This window comes from Aedes aegypti, chromosome 1 (assembly GCF_002204515.2).
Source record: "Aedes aegypti strain LVP_AGWG chromosome 1, AaegL5.0 Primary Assembly, whole genome shotgun sequence".
NCBI classification, from domain to species: domain Eukaryota; kingdom Metazoa; phylum Arthropoda; class Insecta; order Diptera; family Culicidae; genus Aedes; species Aedes aegypti.
The window spans coordinates 138,064,285-138,083,761 of NC_035107.1; the positions used below are offsets into that span (position 1 = coordinate 138,064,285).

At 42.1% G+C, this 19,477-nt stretch overlaps 1 protein-coding gene across 3 annotated transcripts in view; it reads right to left on the bottom strand.

The window, feature by feature from the left end:
• Window positions 1-1,020: 1,020 nt before the first annotated feature.
• LOC5579338 (integrin alpha-PS1) overlaps window positions 1,021-19,477 on the bottom strand; it is a 218,235-nt gene continuing 199,778 nt past the window's right edge. For all 3 annotated transcript variants that reach the window (XM_021848422.1, XM_021848420.1, XM_021848421.1), the window contains 11 exons: window positions 11,761-11,864; window positions 11,327-11,693; window positions 11,062-11,266; window positions 10,473-11,003; window positions 9,759-10,219; window positions 9,546-9,685; window positions 9,233-9,474; window positions 8,645-8,747; window positions 8,448-8,574; window positions 7,886-8,388; window positions 1,021-1,814 (listed from right to left, as the gene is read on the bottom strand). In XM_021848422.1, coding sequence (XP_021704114.1) covers window positions 1,602-1,814; window positions 7,886-8,388; window positions 8,448-8,574; window positions 8,645-8,747; window positions 9,233-9,474; window positions 9,546-9,685; window positions 9,759-10,219; window positions 10,473-11,003; window positions 11,062-11,266; window positions 11,327-11,693; window positions 11,761-11,864 — 2,996 coding nt within the window. In that variant the 3' untranslated portion in view covers window positions 1,021-1,601. The remainder of the gene's footprint in view (window positions 1,815-7,885; window positions 8,389-8,447; window positions 8,575-8,644; window positions 8,748-9,232; window positions 9,475-9,545; window positions 9,686-9,758; window positions 10,220-10,472; window positions 11,004-11,061; window positions 11,267-11,326; window positions 11,694-11,760; window positions 11,865-19,477) is intronic.

Here is a 19,477-nt window from a genome sequence, read left to right on the forward strand (position 1 = left end):
TAATTTTTTGTGGGTTGTTCCATTTGCAAAAACAGTAATTTTATATTTTGATAAGTGTAATTGATTATTATGCACTGAACGAATAGCACCACTTAAAAACCAATAACTTTTATTGCAACCAACATTAGATGAGACATTAAGGCTCATGGATCTGTTTCTTTTGATTAAGGTTTCAACTCAGTTATATGTTTGAACGTGTCCACTATCAATCTACCAATTATACCTTATCTAACAAATCTTTCGACATAATCACGAGAAATGATTTATATTCAAACACTCAAGAATTCCAAAGAAGTGTAACGACCAAGTGGTTAGACGTTAGAGCTGTTTTTGTTTTGCAAATACATTTAATTTTTATGTATTAGCTATAGAAAGATAAGTCTATCTTATTAGGGATGGTACCAGTGCTGTAAACATTCGACACTTTGAGCGACGTTCGTTTCGTTGCCATGGTCAGCAGTCACAGCAAGAGCGGTAGAATGAACGTCGACAAACACAAAAAAGTGTCAATTGAATGTCGTCTGATACTAGAAAATTTGCATAAATCATAAGTTTTGCATAGAATTCAGACATCGGATCATAAACAACATGGATAATTTGATCTTGTCTTTTATGTCGATTGTAACACACATACAGTGAAAGCAGAACAGAAACAAACAACACCATAACGCTTCCTTACATTGGTATCGTGGTCAGTGGCATTCAATTGACATTTTTCTTTTCGACATTCGTTTGATCGCTCGTGTTGTGAATGTTTAAGCGAAGCGCTGCCGAATATAAGCGAAAACGTGTCGACTACCGTGATTGCTTACAACACTGGATGGTACACAAATTATGTCACGTAAAATTTCAACTTTTTAGACTCCCTCCCTTTGTCACGCTTTTTGTATTAGTCCTCTGAAAAATTTGTAAGGCTTGTCACACTTGGCTCAACACCCCCCCCCTTGGAGCGTGACATAATTTGCGCATGACCCCTTACTTAAGATTTCGTTACCAAATATTTCCATTTCTACTATGTAAAAACAAACTATTCTGAACTCGAAAAGATAGTTTGTGCTGTTACACAAAAGTTAGTTGAGAAAACCACAATGTACCTTACATTTGTTTTTCTTAAATCACTTTTTAACAATTAATGAACTACCAATCACCTCGATATATACCGATCTGATCTACAAATATTTTACTCCTTTGTTTCATTTATCCTTTCCGAGGTGATTTTTTCAGTCTTCATTTTGTTATATCCCACAATGAACCCTATTTTCAAGAAAAAAAAATGAAGTAGTTCTACAAGAATGAATCCTGTATGATTGTTGATTTTGCAAATTATATCGTAACATTAACTACATACTAAAAATGTCCCGGTTTTATTATTCGATGTGGTGTGTAAACTCTAATTACGTGCATTTTTGTTCCAAACGATAATGGTAGATCGAAGCGTTTCTTTTTCTTCAAAACTTCATAAATACTTCATTGAAGATCTCCAACAAAATCGGACTGATTCTCTTGCTGCAGCAGCACCGAACGCTTTCTTATCTAATGGATGGTTTTTATCACGTTTTAAGTAATTTTTGACCCATAATTATAACCTACTATTCACTCAACTAAAGGAACGGTTTGTTTTCGCTGTTCTTCTCCAAGTTGCCGCTGAGCGTTGGATCGGGTCTTCGTCGTTTGAAGAAACCGCACCTCCACATGATGTAGGTCAGAATTGCGAACGCCAGCAAACCGCCTACGATGGCGACTATAATCAACCACAGTGGAATCGATCCGTCGCCCACTTGGTCAAGCAGCTCGGGGTAGGCAGACGTTTCAACCTGTAAAAGAATTAAATTTGTATTATTTTTCATATGAAATTTGCAACGACAGTTTGTACTGTTTAGAGTTGAAAATATGTGGCAGGTAATACTCGTATTTTGGTGTTGGTTTTCCCAGCTCAATGCTCCCTACGATTAAAGAACAGCATGTTTAAGCCATACTCGACTACCCTAGTAATAAAACGCAGGCCACCAAGTACATATGGTCGGTTTATGAGCCAAGAGGGCTTGGCTACCGATCAAGTTGCCATGAAAGAAGACGTAACTGGATCCAGATATATGGAAGGGTAATGACCGATGCGTGAGATCCGATCCTTAATGCTCGACAATAAAGTTTCCAGTTATTTTTTAAAGAATTTGTCGATCATTGGTCACCATTAGAAGCAGCTCGCTGATATTGTAAATGAGTAGCGAGGTTATTCCACCTGTGTTGTACAGGTCAGGACTAGGTCAGATAGCAGGAAGATCGGTAGTTCCGAGTCGGAGGTTCGGCATTGTAAAGAAAAACTGACTAGGTGCCGCCATTGTGGTGTCCTCGTGAGGAAAATGTGGAATGCTTTGGGGAAGAAAGGGGGCCACTAGAACTAATAGGGTACACTTGATTCAAGAAAGTGGAAGTTGACAAGACTCTGGTCTCTCGAAATACGTTGGTTCCCTTATTGTTGAGTGGAAATTCCCTGCCGGCAAGTTTTCGTAAAGCGGGCGTGCCGAACCTGAGGCCATTGATTCAGGAAGTCTAAACTGGCGAACCAATGATGGTTATATTCATTTTTTTATCGTTCTTTCGGTTCGCGCTTTTGCCAAACAGTACTTCGTGAAGCTTAAGCCCCAAGCACAATGTGAGCGGCAGCGCGGTACAGCGGCAAAACGGCAAGCCCATCTTGAGCTACACTTTACTTGTCAAGTCAAGGTTGAAAAGGATTTAGCCAACACTGGATTGATAAGTAAAGTGTAGATCAAGATGGGCATGCCGTTTTGCCGTTGTACCGCGTTGCCGTTCACATTGTGCTTGGGGCCTTAAGCTAGCCGGCTGTTTTCTGGACGCCGGAGTAAAAGCTTTTCCATTTCGCGCGTTGCTTCGTGGAAGCCCAAACAACATTTTATTATTTTGTTTCGTATTATCTGAGCGATATTTTTGTGCGTGGAAGTTTTTTTTAGTATTTTTTTTTATCCTCACTTAATCTGTATATGTTAAGTGAAGCTCAAATTGGATTGTGGCTGCTTAGTCAAGGACGAAGGATTTTTAAACAAACTATGAATGGTTCGTCACTGTGGGTGTCGGCATAAACTCTTATTGATAAATTATTTATGTTTTGCATATTTTGTTAACACCCATATTCTTCTACTTTTGTTTTGTTATTAAAAAAAATGAATGATGCAAAACTATAAGTGTAGACTTTCAAAAGGTTCACTTTATTAATCAAGCTTTGATAGCGTTTAACAGCGTTCTGCGATGGTCCTGCCAATCGAGTTTGGTAGGAATGGTAGGAATGTTGCGTTTAGGTATTTTTTATAAACTTTGAATGGTTCATCACTTCAAGTGACGACATTATTTTCTTCTAGGGTTTCGTTCTACTTCGTCGTAAGCGCTATTATTCGTCGTATAAAACTTAAAATGTTCCACTACGGCGGATAATCAAACTTACCTGCTTCATAGATTCATATCCAAGTGTAATTTTGTGAAAACTGTTATGGTTCGTACACTTTGTAGTATTAGAGATTGAGCCATAATGAATGAAAAAAGGAAGCTCAAGCTTTTATATGCAACAAACTTCCACATCAATCGACCGCTCATTAGTCGACCGACTGAGCCAATCAACGGACGGTTGTCGAAAAACGAACGTATAAAAGAGCACCGCATCGTGTAGAGAGATCATTCTGTTTCGGACTGCCGTTCAGTGAGGACGTGTTTTTTCCGACTCGTTCGCTTTCGAAGTACGGAGTTCTTTTCTTGTGCAAAGTGCACTGTCCGTTTTTCCGCGATTTCGCGTCCGCGTGACTGCTCCCCGGCGCTATCATACCTTCTTGGTGTGGCTAGCGAGCGAGCCTCCCTGTAGCAAGTAGCAGCAGACCAATCGCGGCCCATAGCATTTGCGATGAAGGTGTTTATTCGAGGGCTTCCGGAATACACCCCGGAGACAATCGAGGAGATGGTGTTGGCCGGACTGAAGCCGACGAACGTGTTACCCATCCGGCGAATGCAAGGAGGACGGCACCGGGATAACCTGTACCTGGCCCACCTGGAGAAAGGTTCCATCACCATGGCGGACCTGACGAGGGTTAGAGCACTCTTCAATATCGTCGTTGAATGGAAGCGTTACCGCCCGAACAAAACGAGACGTGACGCAGTGCGGTAACTGCCTCGCGTTCAGCCACGGGACGAAGAACTGCCACATGAAGCCTCGCTGTGGCAAATGTGTCGGCGCGCACGCAACGACGTCATGCCAACCAATGGAGGAAGGCATCGAATCGAAGTGTGCCAACTGAGGTTCCAACCACGTGGGCAGCAGCCGTAATTGCCCCAAACGAGCGGAGTTCCTGGCGATCCGCCAACAAGCATCCGTCAAAAAGCAGGGATAGCGCCGGCCACCCCCACCGCTGACTGAGGAGCACTTTCCGACTCCCCGCTATCAGGTGCCTAATCTGCCACCGCTTCCACCAACTCACAGGCAGGCGGTGGGATGCCGGGATGGCCCCCTCCATTGAGCATCGCTTTGCGGCCGCCGCCGCTGCTCTACCGGTGCAGAGAGCGCCCTCCCTGTACACATCGGAGCAAATGTTACATCAGGAACTTGTTCCAACGGCTACGCGCCTGCCATTCCAAGTTGGAACAGATCGACGCCGCCAACTAGGTGGTATTTGCTTTCCTCTCCATATATGGCCCATGAGGCCATCACCAGGATCGCAAACTGGAACGCTTGTTCCCTCCGGAACAAAGCTATTGAGTTCTTCGACTTTCTCGAAGAGAAAAGCATCGGCATCGCCATCATCACGGAGACGCACCTCAAGCCTGAGATGAGCGTCTTCATTCCCAACCATCGACTTGTGCTGCAAGATTGGACCGGCTCCGAAAGAGGGGGAGTCGCCATCGCTTTGCGCCACAACATGAGTTGTCGCCTGCTGCCGAGCCTGCAGCTCTAACTCATCGAGGCCGTAGGAGTAGAAGTGCAAGCTTCAGACGGCCTGATCACCATCATCGCTGCATACTACCCAACGCAAGCGAACCTCAACGACAGGACGTCACCAAGCTAACTCGCCGGCGCGGGTGGTACATCATTTCTGACGACTTCAACGAGAAGCACGAAGCCTGGGGGACCCCCGAAGAAACCGAAACGGAGTCATCCTGCAGCAAGGCTTGGACAAGCTTCAACACCTTGGGCCCGGATTCTCCCACCCGGTTTAGCAGATCCGGGGCCCATGCCATCATCGACCTGTTAATCACCAACATAGTAAGCATCTCCCAAACGGTCATCTACCAGGAGCTCAGCTCGGACCACTATCCGGTGGTGGCGGAAGCTGGGTCCTCGGTCAACCAGCATCGCACGACTCGGCGCAACTATCATCGTGTCAACTGGGACCAGTTCCGGCAGTGTGTCAGATTCCCAACTACTTCTCGGAGGAGTTGGAGATTACAGCTAACGAACTCTCGACCTATTTAAAATCCTCCAAAAACATGAAGGCCCCAGGTTTCGATAACATCATGAACTTTGAACTCAAGTACTTGAGTGTTCAGTTCTACGACCACCTTGCGGTGATCTTCAACCAGTGCCTCCGGCTTAGCTACTTTCCATCGTCCTGGAAGTCAGCTAAAGTCGTCCCCTCAGGAAACCTGGTAAAGATCCTTCCTCCCCCATTAGCTATCGCTCTATCAGCCTTCTCTCAGCGTTATCAAAGCTTCTCGAAAGGGCAGTTCACCGCCGACTCCTTGCTTCTGTTGAGCAAAACAACATCCTGTTCGAGGAACAGTTTGGTTTTCGACGCGGTCGTTCAACCGTGCACCAACTGTCCCGAGTCACCAACATCATCAGATGGAACAAGTCCCTATCCAAAACCTCTGCCATGGCACTGCTCGATGTCGAAAAAGCATTCGACAACGTCTGGCATGATGGCCTGGTGTTCAAGCTTCAACAATATAGGGCAAGTGTACCATTAGTGATGCACCTAAGGGAAAACTGCTACAACATGGTGTTAAAATCATGAAACATATGATTTTAACGTATCATTCGATAGATCTTAAATCCTTCTATCAGTCAAATGTATAAAAATCACGATTCATTTGAAATTTCCCTGCAAAAAGTCTTGCACCAATAATAGGAACACTGTTCCTTTAGTGGAGGTATGTTTTAAGAATGATTCCTTTAGTTGCGCAATCCATTGATTTCTTATGGGACCCTCCACTATAGGTGCAAAGGAGCAAATAAAAAAATAAGCAAAATAATTGTTTTAAATAGTTTTACGGTTAAATTTCATGAATATTATTCGATTACTTGTATCATTTTCGCATCGTACATAATAGAAAAATATCACATAATCATTTATTAGCGCGAAACATGCCAAAATACACTGCCTCCACCATTGGAGCTACCTCCACTAAGGGAGCGTTTGCCCTAATCTTCTCAGCAATTTCCGATGCGCACGACATCATCGCAGGCGTCCCCCACGGCAGTATCCTCGGACCGCTGCTATTCAACCTGTTCACCTCCGATATGCCCGCACTCCCAGGAGGCGGCGCGCTGTCTCTGTTCGCAGATGACACCTCCATCGTCTACAGTGGAAGAGTGATCAGAGCGCTCACGGCAAAACTCTAACGAGGCCTGGATGTCCTGACAGAATACCTCACCAGCTGGAAGATATGTATAAACGCGGCGAAGACCCTGGTCATCCTTTTCCCCCACTCCAAATCCCCCAGACTTGTTCCGGCTAAGGATTGCAAAATCACCCTAAACTGCACAGCGGTGGAATGGTCCAACGAGGCCGATTATCTAGGTTTGACTTTGGACAGCATCTTTCGACAACAAGTTGACACGGCGTGCACGAGGTGCAGCAATGAATGTTGTATCCCCTCATAAACCGAAGGTCGATACTGTCCCGAAAGAACAAGCTTGCTGTCTACAAACAAATCATTCGTCCCGTGATCGAGTACGACATGCCGGTCTGGGAGAGCTGCGCAAAAACACATCACCTTAAGCTCTAGAGGGTTCAGAACAAGTTTCTGAGAATGGCTCTGAACGCCTCTATGCAAATGCGAAATTCTGAAGTCCAACGTCTGGCCGAGATACAAATACTTGAGGATCACTTTAGTGAGTCTATCGAGAGGTACAGGGCTCGTTGCCGCACGTCAGACCAGCAGGTCGTCCGTGCTATAGTCGCACCCCCTAGGTTATCAAATTTTGTCTTTTCTGTTTTTTTTTTGTACATAGTAGTAGTTAAGTAGGTTATCAAATTTCAAAAATTATAAGCGCTCTAAAACTAGCCAAATTATTGAAAAATGACATCCAAATCAATTAAAAATACCACATCAAAAATAGATTGAAAGGCCCCTAGGCCGACCAGATTAGTTGCAAAATTATTGTAAAATCAAACAAAAATGGAAAATAAATACGAATTAGAACCGTAGAGAGATCAGTTTATTGACGCATGTAGTAAGCGACGCATCGCTTGGAAGGAGCAGCAGGTAAAGCAGGAACAGCAAAGAGATTGTGGCAGCGATCAGACACTCCACTTCGACGGCGAGTAAGCGAGTGGCACCGCCCTCTGTCAGTCGGAGCGTCGGCAAAAAAAACGCATCGCTCACAACAGCAGAGATAAACAGTAACCTGGGACACGGTTATATGAAAAATTTAGACTCTTGCTCCAGTCCACTTTTTGGACTCCATTTAGGTCCCATAACAACTGTGCAAAATTTCAGCTCGATCGGTAAAACTATATTTTAGCGCCAGCCGTTCAAAGTTTGTATGGGAATTACTATGGGAGGTCTTGTCCACGTGGTTCTTCAATATTCCCGGAATTTGAAGATCTTTTAAAACCTCTTGTCAAATCAAGTTCATATGCATTGGTTTAGGTACACTTACCGTCACAGAATCGATTGGATGATCCTGCTGCACCTCGAACACCTTTATCCTGGCGGTGGATGCAATTTTGACTAGATCTACCCTCGGGTAATCCGACACAAGCGTAGAATTCCACAGTCTAGCATTGACGTTGATGAGCACCTGGGCCTTCGGTTGCACGTCGTACACGTTGCAGACGATCGAAATACATTTGGCAGTGTTTCGTTTGCAGTCCATGTGCACGATATCGGTCTGTTTGCCGTCCTTATCGGTCAGTCGTTCGGCACGGATGATCATCGATCGATCGCGTCGTACTCGATTGAGGGTGTTTTCCGATGATGAGGATGTTTGCTTAGCAAACGATATTCGTTCGGATTTTTCGGAAGTAAATGTGAGCGATTTGTTGTACGCTCGTTGTGTATATCGCTCCATCTGCATCAGTTGGCCGAGCACCGAGGATTTCTTCAATCCTAGTGGATTAATGGCTGAATGAGGATCAACGACACAATCGCCTCCGTTGGTAGCTGAAATAAAGTGGAGCTTACAAATTGACATCAACACTAATGAATTTAAATATACGTACCTTCAACGGTGGGCGTATCGGTCAAATAGAGCAGCCATTTTCCCTGCGGTTTATCGTTGGCCACCTGGTGCGGCCACTGTATGTTGACTTGCACTTTAGGTGCCCTCCATGGTCCATCGTTATAGATCTGCAATTGTGATTGATTACGACATTATTGATTGGTTTGCACCGTGAAGGAGCTTGACGTTGTAGCTTACGAGATAGATGTGCTGTACAGCAGTTCCGATGTCTTCCACGGTTTCCATCGCGCTTTCCCCTTTCACGTCTCCACCGTAGAAAGCTTGCTCTGGATGGGCAGCTCTGTGGAAATTAATATGGAGGGTAAGAATTCTTGAAGAACTTTTTTTAACGATGGAAATTCTCCAGCTATTTCACACTGATCCCGAAAGCTAAACCATGAGCCTCTGAGGTTTACCTCCCGATTTTTGAATTCTACAACCACAATTGCTAATGTGTTAATTAAAATTACACACTTGATGCGTTGAACAGCTTGATTTGGTGCGAATCGTACTCAATTTTGTGTAACGTTGTTTAGGCGCCCCTGTTTTTTTTTTTTGAATGGAAACTTCAACAAATTTGTATGGATCGTCACGATTCCATGAAACCACCTAGGAGTGCGACGTTATTTATGGACGACCCTTCAGCATTCTGGGCCAGTATGCATTTTCTTGAAGAATCCTTTAGGCCTAGTACAAATCTTTTCTTTGAGACTAATTGTTTCTAATTAATTTGATACAAAACCTTTATCAGCAGCGAATGGGATAAGCCCAATATCAGTTACGTACCCCGAGATGCTAATCTTGGCGCGCTTAATAACGTTGGCCACGATAGAAGCCTCGCTCTTGGTACCCTCGAGCAGCGCCGACGTCGTATTGACAAACACTTGGAAGGTCAGCTTGGAGACCAGGTCGTCCACCCGTTGAGGATCAAATCGCAGCGAAAGTTTCGCCTCTGTACCTCGTCGCATTGGATTCCCGAGCGAGCAGTCAACCAACGTGGAATTAAACTGGGTGCATGTGTGCAGGCTCTTGAAATGGAAAGGAGCGTTGTTATAAATAAACGGCTTTCGGTTTCATTTGCATTCCGAAGAAGATATACCTTTGTTCCACTGTATGATATACTGGGATCGTGTTTCACGTATAGATGGGTTTCATACGCTGAATCAGCTTGATTAGAAACACTCACGTTGAGCAGTATACCACGGTCACGGCCGAGTACCAGTGAATATGAACCGTCCACTAAGTGAAATATGATTCGAATTAGTATTGTTTGTTTGAATAGAAAATCATCGCTCAGATCAAATTAAAATACCTTGTTGTTCCAAAGAAAGCTTAGCTTTCACGTCAATCTTCGACTGACAAATGCCATCGTGGCCACAGTCCTTCTGGAATGTAGCCTCAAACGTTCGATCTGCCTGGGTTTGGTCCAGGATGGGATCCAGTGTGTCCAGAGCAGACGCCGGCAGCGTCGTATCCAGTATCGTGTAGTTCAATCGGAACCGAATCGGATTCTGGATATCACGTGTGTTGTCCTTGATGTAGACGACTTCTTCCCGGCACTCCTGCCGTCCGTCGGTGATGACACTGATGTGTTTCCGCAAAGTGTTCGATCGATTGCGCGTATCCGGTCCAAAGTAGACGCGAGAGAACTTTTTCAAGTTGTTGTACGTTTCTGCTTCGATCGTGTAGATCAGATTCAGGGGCTGGGTCGAGCTGCTGGAGTGGCCCGACTCTTCGTATGGCTCGATGGAGCAGCACGCCTTGAAGGAGAAGCTGAAATTGGGAAAATAAAAATGTTTAATAATAGCAGTAGTTTCCAGACTAGTGCTCCGCGGTGCTTCATAAAACTTCTTCCTACAGTGACTCAACCTCATTTTCGTATAGGGCACTATATTCACTTTGGAATAGTTTATCAATAATGAAGGTGTCATCTACTGTTCGGCGTAGCATAGCATAACATAGCATAGATTGACAACAAATTACAGGAATAGCGTAGAACGACTAACTTAATCTAGATTTTACTCACCATGTAGCGTTGGCAGTGGGATCCGCTCGACAACCATGCTTCGTGGGATCGATGTTTTGCAGCTCCTCGATCATCACCGATGTCTTGATGTTTGTGATCGGACGTGCCAGCAGTGTAGTGACTGCTGCTGAGTCGTACGATCCAATAACCAAGTCCGGATAGGTATTACTATCGAGATCAATTCCCCCGGAAAGGGAACCTCCGAATGTCTTCAGGTTAGGCACATTGAGACCTAGAGAGCTCGATGATATCACTTGCGATGGCTTCGTGGACAACCCTTTGGGTGTTCCCAAGTATATGTATACGACACCGTTGCCTTCATAGGGCGCTCCAATGGCAATATCTTCGCAGCCGTCCTTGTTGATGTCTCCCAAATTGGCAATGGCCATGCCAAATTGTGATTCAACTTTTCCCGTTAGCTTGGTGGTATAATTATCCGCAAAATTGTTGTTCATGTTCTGATATACGTAGACGGCTCCACCTTCTGATTTGGAGAAATAGAACGGTGCCGCGACGAGTAGATCAGGTGCACTGAAACGTTTCTTCGTTAAGCTTAGGTTTGCAACATAATCATTAATGGTCTACTTACTGATCTCCGTTCACGTCGGCAGTGGTCATTTCATATCCAAAACTAGACCCAAACTGCTCCCCTCTTAGCTCTTTCTCTTTGACGATTGGATTTCGCTTATTACGATTCGAGAATATGATCACCTGCCCATTCCCCCGAGATCTAGGAGCACCACCCGCATAGGACATGTAATCTCCGAAGTACTTTCCTCCAGTTACCGACATTCCTGGAAAACATCCGATTTGATCAAGTAGAAATAAATTTCAAAATGGCGACTCGATCTTACCTAAATAGCTATAATTAGGAACTGGCGAATCCGCATTGTCATGCGCTCCGTAGTACTGCGTCTTATCCCTGGACAAAAACTCTCCATCGACCTCCACTGCAAACACCGTACCCTTCCAGATCATGACCCCGGGAGTTCCTATCACGGCGGTGCCATCGTCCAGGATCATACCGGAAGTGCCGGCTTGGCAAAACGCGTACTGCTCGTGCTCACGCTCGATGGAACGACCCAGGCATACTTCCACCGCGAATCCAAACGTGAAATCGTTGTTCAGTACGTAGCACAGACCTTGACCTAGATGAAGCCCGTTCTCCTTGGCCTTGCCTCGGTCATGAACCTTCATGTATCGGTGGGCGCATACGAAAATCTTTGGTTGAAAGAACAGGATATGTTGCACTTTGATTCCATGAAATTCAGAATGAAGTTGGGAATACCTTGTTTTCCTTGCCACCGGACTTCACTGTCACGCCCAGCCATTGGTTTGTCTTGAGTTCATCCATGCCCGGAGGCGCGAGACTATCATCGTCCTCATCATCACCTTTTGAAAAATTGAGATTCACGTTAGCGACATGAACAGAACAAGTTTGTTAATCAAAATGCACAGCAAACCCAGGGAATATTGAACAAAAAGGTATCGTAAGGTGTGGGTTAGGATTCTGGTAGTTGTGATTGGAATCATGTGTTGGCCGTTAGCCATAGTCAATCAAACAGATTACATGGAAAATGTTCCGTTATTATCAATCTTGTGCAGCAAAGAAATATGTTTGATTAACTATGACCATATGCAACTGCAGTGTTATCTCATACCATTTGTTTTAGAATCGAATGATTAGCTTTGTTCTATGACCGCAATGATAGTGAGATTAATAATGGGATGAATAATAATGACTTTGATGGGCAATAATGAAAAAAAGTAAATCAATCAGTTTGTTATTTTCAATTGTGGTAATAATTGAAGCATGAATTTTATTTTTGAACATGCGAATTGTAAATTGTAAGTATTGCGATTAAAAAACTTATTTACATGTAGGATTTTGAAAATTATTCAATATTGATAACCGTAGTGGATTTAATTGAATTTATCTGAAATTCGAATTGGATTTTCGAGTGGGAAAATGTTGACAACATAATATATTCCGAAAATGTTGTAATCTTGAAAAGCATAAAGAAAGCCTTAAATTGTGTTTTTTTTTCTGTTCATAACACTGCGACCAATATTTGATCTATTGTAATATATCCCGTTTCCTTTGTTTAGTGTATGTCGTGTTACTTTGTCACTATCGAGAAGTGATAGTATTCGATTTTCTTACAGTTCAGCGCCCCTTTCCCAAGCAACCAATAGTTCAGATAAAAGGGCATGTTTTGGCTTAAGCAGCTCACTTTTTAAGTAATTAATCGAACTTCAGTTCACATAAAGTTCAAATAGAATGATGTTTACCATAAAGAAGGGAAAAAGATCGACTCGAACTTGTTCTGAACTTTCTAGTTGCTGATAAGTGCATGAGTTACTTTTTCGAGAATCAAGTCCGGTTACAATGCGTTATGTTCTCTTATTCAGCTATATAGTATCATTAGAACTCAAAATATACTAGAAGTGAACTTTTGAGTTCACTGCTAAAGTAAAATCCGAACTTTTGGTTGTTGGATTTATCAGTCAAAATCAGATCCCTTGAAATAGTCAAGAAATGACACCAATATGCGTCAGAATCCTTGTCCTTACTTCTTCAATCTCTAGTTTGAATGAATTAAAGATAAGAAAACAGATGGTTGAATTTGACTTAATTTGTTTTTCTAGTCTCAAGATTATTCTCGGCAACTGGAATAACCGAGACTTGTCACTTTTACAAGGTTCAGAACAAGCCTGCCTAACCGTTTTGGCTTTGCATTTCAACATAAACGTTTGATGCGTTCGCAATAATACTACGGTTTGAGACATTTTTACCTCAAATGAAAGTATTATATTGTACAAAAATACAAATTTTAAATAAACTATTTTCTAGCGATGCAATCAAAGGTAAAAATCAATCCGGCCCGCGGGCCGCACCAATTTTTCGACTTAACTGCATTACTAGTAAGTAAGATATAAAGTCGAGTTTTTATACATGGATCAATCAGATATAATACCAGGCTTTCATTTGAGGTAAGAATTTCTCAAATCGGACTTTTATTGCGAACGGCACCAAACATTTAAATCGGAAAAGAGTCAGAAAGGTTGGACAGGCTTGGTTTAAAATGTATCAAGGACTAATAAGTATTCCTTTGATTACTATAACATCCTGTTCTCTTCGCTTAAAGCAGCCAAGACTATGGTATCACGAAAATGTGATCTACCCGCTTTATGGGTGCTAAAACTGTATTACTACAGCCAACTAAACCACAGTTTGGAAAAGTGTCTGCATACACATAAATCCATGTATTACGGTTAAATTCTGCAATTTCATTCCATTCTTCATTTGTTGCGTGTTCAGGAAGGTTTGAATGATTTAACTACTGCGTATTTCGGTGAACACAGTCAACTTTCCAAAACTCGACATCGAGTTATAGAATCATAGTTGTAGTTGCTTTCCTTGGCTAATAATAATCTCTTGAACCGCACTTGCTCTGAATTCTGATGTTATGTTCTATATCTCGGTATCTCTCTAACTCGATGGTACCAATCTAATTCAATATTGAATGAGTTCTAATCCTGCTTTTTTGTTTTCTTGGATATTGAATGTGCCTTTCATAATATAAGTTTCGATGGTATATTAGAAGCTGCACGAAACCATGGGCTACCTGCAATGCTTACCAAATGCTCAAACACCGATATCTCTTCTCAACATTCCCTCAACCTGCTATTCGGAAGAGTCTTGTCACCACTTTTGTAGGTAGCATAATATGTATAATATACATTGTATATTATACGCTATTGAGGCAACTCAATGATAGCGGTCTTCCAACTTATGGATTTGCCGACGACTATCTAGATTTAATAGTCGGTATGTACGTAAACACTAGCCTGGGACACGGTTATATGAAAAAAATATAAATTCTCGCTCCAGTCCACTTTTTGGATTGCATTTGACCCAGAACAACTGTGCAAAATTTCAGCTTGATCGGCGTAACTATATTTCAGCGCCAGCCATTCAAAGTTTGTATGGGATTTACTATGGAAAAACTAATTTTTGCAAAGAAAAAGCGCCAGAGGGCGCCCATTAACCTCTATAAAAATTCTGATCATAGTCTTCGTTAGGTATTTTTATGATGAACAACATTGTCGAAAACTGCAAAGCAATCCGTAGTGGAAAAATTGGACTAGAGCGAAAAAAGTCAAGGAAATTTCCATTACGAAAAGATCGTGGACTGACCGAGAATCGAACCCAGCATGACTTTGCATTTTAGCCGCGGACTCTAACCACTTGGCTAAGGAAGGTCCATCAATGGATGTTCTTTTCATCGAATAATAAATACCTCTAATATATGTATATGCTGAGGTTGACGTGGGTAATAAGTGACATGCTCATTCATGCAATGTTACCATAGAAGAAAATAAATTTCATAAAATTTAGGTACACTGAGGACAAAAAACTTAGAAGTTTCAAAAAGAATAATTATGATTTGGCGCCACAATCAATACTGTTGAAATTTGTTAGTTTGACTTAGGATTAAAAGTGTCTCTAGTAGATTTGGGGTCGCTGAATTTTTCACCGTTTTCAGAAATGTCCCTGCACGTCACAATTTTTAGCTACAGGTCGCCAAAGTTGTATAAAACACTGGTTTAATTGATGTTTACATGAAATTTTAAGTATGATTTATCAAACTTTTTTGTGATCTAATCCAGCAAGCATGCAATATAGGACTTCAACTTTCATTTCAAAAAACAATTTTGTTGAAATTGCTCGATAAAATTTAGATTTAATCGATTTTTCCAACAGGCTTGCAGTCTCAATACAAAACTCTCCGTTTCTCTTATATTGTAAAATACAATACTTTTATAAAACACCAAAAAATAACTTTTGAGCACCGATAGTGTTAGGAACTTTGGTGCTAAGTATTGCTAAACACATGAAGATTTAAATCTGTGGCAAATTTAGCAAATAAATTGCCTTACAAGCTGGCAAACTTGCATGCAAGTTGGCTGATATAGTCAATTTTTGCATTTTCAACGACCAATATCTCAAAAACTAGACGTGCTCTGTTGTTTTTGATTTGAAAGCGACAATGAATTCAGCAATCCCTAATTAAGTAAATAGCAGTATTTTGATGCTTGAGACAAAAACGTGTTCCGCAGTTTTATTTCAGGCAACCTCAAAAATTGACATGTTCTAGCAACATGTGACTAGAATTCGCTGAGCTTGTACCCATTATCGATACCGGAGCAGATGCATTAGTGATGGGTGAGAAAATTACTTCAAATGATGGCTCTTAAAGTATTGATAGATCTCACTTATGAAACTTATGATCCTGTTTTCGAAATGCTTAAGCGTTCAATGAAACCATTATTTGACTGGTTCATAAGTAATGATTTATGGAAAACATAAGTATCAGTGTAGCATTGGATGGGGGTGGGACATTTCGCATAAAGAAGTTTCGCATAAGGACGCTTCGCATACGGACGTTTGGCATAATGGACATTTGGCATATATGTGATATATTGATGCTAAATTGCTAGCTGTTCTTGTGAACTGCTTTATGCGAAACGTCCATTATGCCAATCGTCCGTATGCGAAACGTCCTTATGCGAAACGTCTTTATGTGAAATAGGTCACCCCCGCATTGGATGGATCAAAATGTTTGTAATTAATCTGGGGCACCCAAGACCTCCCTGAAATATAAATTATTATATCAACAAGCATTATTTGTTTTCAATAAAATAATGAAAAGGAGGATGCGGGGATTCCAGATATGTCTGAGGCTTTGAGTGAAACCGATGAAGCATTTCCTTGCTACACTTGGGTGTTTGTTTATGGACACGAACAGATAGACCTTCACGAACCATCGTGGATATTTTGTGTACCTTGCGTATTGAACTTAAGCGGCTTTTCGTGGAACTTAACCAACCATCGTCTACATTCAGGCACCATTATTGCATTACGTCTTCACTAGAACAAATCCTTCTTCTCATCTAAGTATTTCATGACCACTTTCACCGTTAATAATTAAGAACCTGCATGCATTCGTGTATTATGTAGCAGGACCTATGATATGCTATGCTCAAGAGAGCTTTAAAAATCCCATTGCAAAAAGATTTTGCAAAAGGAGCTAGATAGCTATGAATGTTGAACTAGACTAAAAAGGTCACTAAATGGGTGCAGAATCCTTCGGACGGCCGTCAACATGGATCTCCCCCCAGTGGAGAAGGTTCATTGGTATGGAGAGATTTTTTGGCACTCATCGAAACCAAACATGGACAACGTGATTGCAAATCAGATTCTCAATTGCAAATCAGTTTTTGTCGACAATTCATCGATATTTAGGGCTACCGTCCTCGACTGGTTACATACCAAGTATCCTAGACACGAAAAACATCACACCTATGCGTCACTTTCTAACTTTGGCATCGGTCTGGAAGTTGCGACCCCCAACAATTCACTAAGCCTCAGTCTACCTCCTTTATGCTCCGCAGCGTTGTTTCTGACTTGCAATCTGAAAGGCCCACACTTCCATGGATTCAGGGGATGCTAGAAAATGCTTTGCCGAACATAACCTACGCCTGGATTCTCGGACATTGTGGGATACCCGGAAATGTAGCTGCCGATAACCTTGCCGGTTCTGGCCATTCTGCTCGTTTCTAAGAAACGGTTTCTTTCTATGACGTATTATTTAGTGTCACTCTCTACACATACGGAAAATCAAATTGTTCTCTTGAGCATCTTGACGGACGGACGTGAGGTGATTGAAAGGTGGAAGCAACACTGCGATGAACACCGCAATGGCATGGAGAACATAGGCGCAGAGAGTCACTACAGCGGAGGAAGTGACTACGTCAGCACGGAGCCAATTGGTTTGCTTCGCGGATGATATGGATATTGTCGGCAGAACACTTGGAACGGTTGCAGACCAGTACACCCGCCTGAAACGTGAAGCGACAAAAGTAGGCCTGGTGGTGAATGCGTGAAAAACAAAGTACATGCGCGGACAGGCGGAACCGAGCGCGACAGAGCCTGCCTAGGAAGCAGTGTTACGATAGACGGGGATACTTTTGAGGTCATAAATGAGTTCGTCTACCTCGGATCCTTGTTAACGTCTGGTAACAACGTTAGTCGTGAAATACAAAGATGCATCATCAGTGAACGTCACGCCTACTATGGGCTTCAGAAGAAGCTGCGGTCGAGAAAGATTCACCCCGCACCAAATGTACCACGTACAAAACGCTAATAAGACCGGTGGTCCTCTATGGACATGAAGTATGGACTGGAAGATGACCTGCAAGCACTTGGAGTGTTCAAACGAAGGGTTCTTAGGACCATCTTTCACAGTGTGCAGGAGAACGGTGTGTGACGGCGGATAATGAACTACGAGCTCGCAAGCTTCTAAGGCGAACCCAGTATCCAGAAGGTTGCGACAGCCGGAAGGGTGCGCTAGGCAGGGCATGTTGCAAGACTACCGGACAACAATCCTGCAAAGATGGTGGCTTGATCAGGTGCAACAAGATCTGAAGAGCGTGGGCCAAAATGACCTTTTTTTTAACAAAGTTTCTTTTGACACATATATTGAGATGTTCGGTAATCCAGTCAGGGTGGTTATCAAATTAATTAACTCATTACGCGTGGTAAAGATGGATAAATTGTGGGTGAGATTTTGAAAAAATACACGTGATCAGCTGGGATTCGAACCCAGGACTCTTGTATGCTGGGGCCTTCCTTAGTCCGCGGTTACAAAGCAAAGCCATGCTGAAGGTGTCTGGGTTCGATTCCCCGTCGGTCCGGGATCTTTTCGTAATGTAAATTTCCTTGACTTCCCTGGGCATAGAGTATCATCGTACCTGCCACACGATATACGAATGCGAAAATGGCAACTTTGGCAAAGAAAGTTCTCAGTTAATAACTGTGGAAGTGCTCATAAGAACACTAAGCTGTGAGCAGGCTCTGTCCCAGTGAGGACGTTAATGCCAAGAAGAAGAAGAAGAAGGATAAGAAGAAGAAGAAAAAGACTCGTATGCTAGACAAGCGCTTTACCAACTAAGCTACCAAGCCACTTGGTGACCCAATAACTCAGATGGTTACCAGTTTCAAATTCAAATCCCCAGGAAGTTTCTTTCATATTCCCCATAATATTCATTATGAAATACCCAAGGTATCCCATTAAATTAGGACCAAAACCATGGCGAGTTCGAAATTTTCAATGTATGAGTCAAACATATAAGGTACCGCGGGGCAAGTGGGAACGAAAAAAACGATAGTTCAAACAAATTGTTCAATCATATTTTCAAATGTCAATATTTTTCAAATCCAACAACACAATCATGTTTTGGCCACATATTTGCTGGTGTGTGCATGAAACTAATCGAATAATTTCGAAATTGTGAAAACCTTGGAAGAAAGTTTTAGAATGAGCCATTGGACGCAGTTACCTCGCTAAACGGGGCAAGTGGGACACATCCAGTTTCATGCGTCAATCCACATCAGTAAGTCAACCATTACAATAATAGGATTGATAATTCATGGATTTTTAATTTTAAGTACATATTTGATGTACATAAGGGATCAACCATAAAATACGTTACGTTTTAGGAAGAAACCCTTTATTTAATAGTATGTCACCTCACATTTAATATTAACTGAAAATTCCTTAATAAAAGCGTAAAGAGGTATTAAACATGTTCAAAATATATCATTTATAAGTTGTTAATTAAAATGTAGAACATAAACAATCAATAATTGACGAAATTATAAATATGTTTTGTTATTATTTGTATGCATGGCAGAAAACCACCTTATGGGGTGGAATTGTTTTCCATCTCTACTTAATTTGGTAGAAATAACAAATGAAGTTCAAATAAAATAGAAAAGTAATCGTTCTCATGATGCATTTCAAATTTCAGCTGTGTGTTTGTTCAATTTTGAAGTCGTGTTTCAAAAATAAAAAATAAATTTAAAAATAAACAATAATAACACTTTTCTTCTCCCTTCTATGCAATTACGTAATTTGAGGTTGATCTTTTTTGATAAA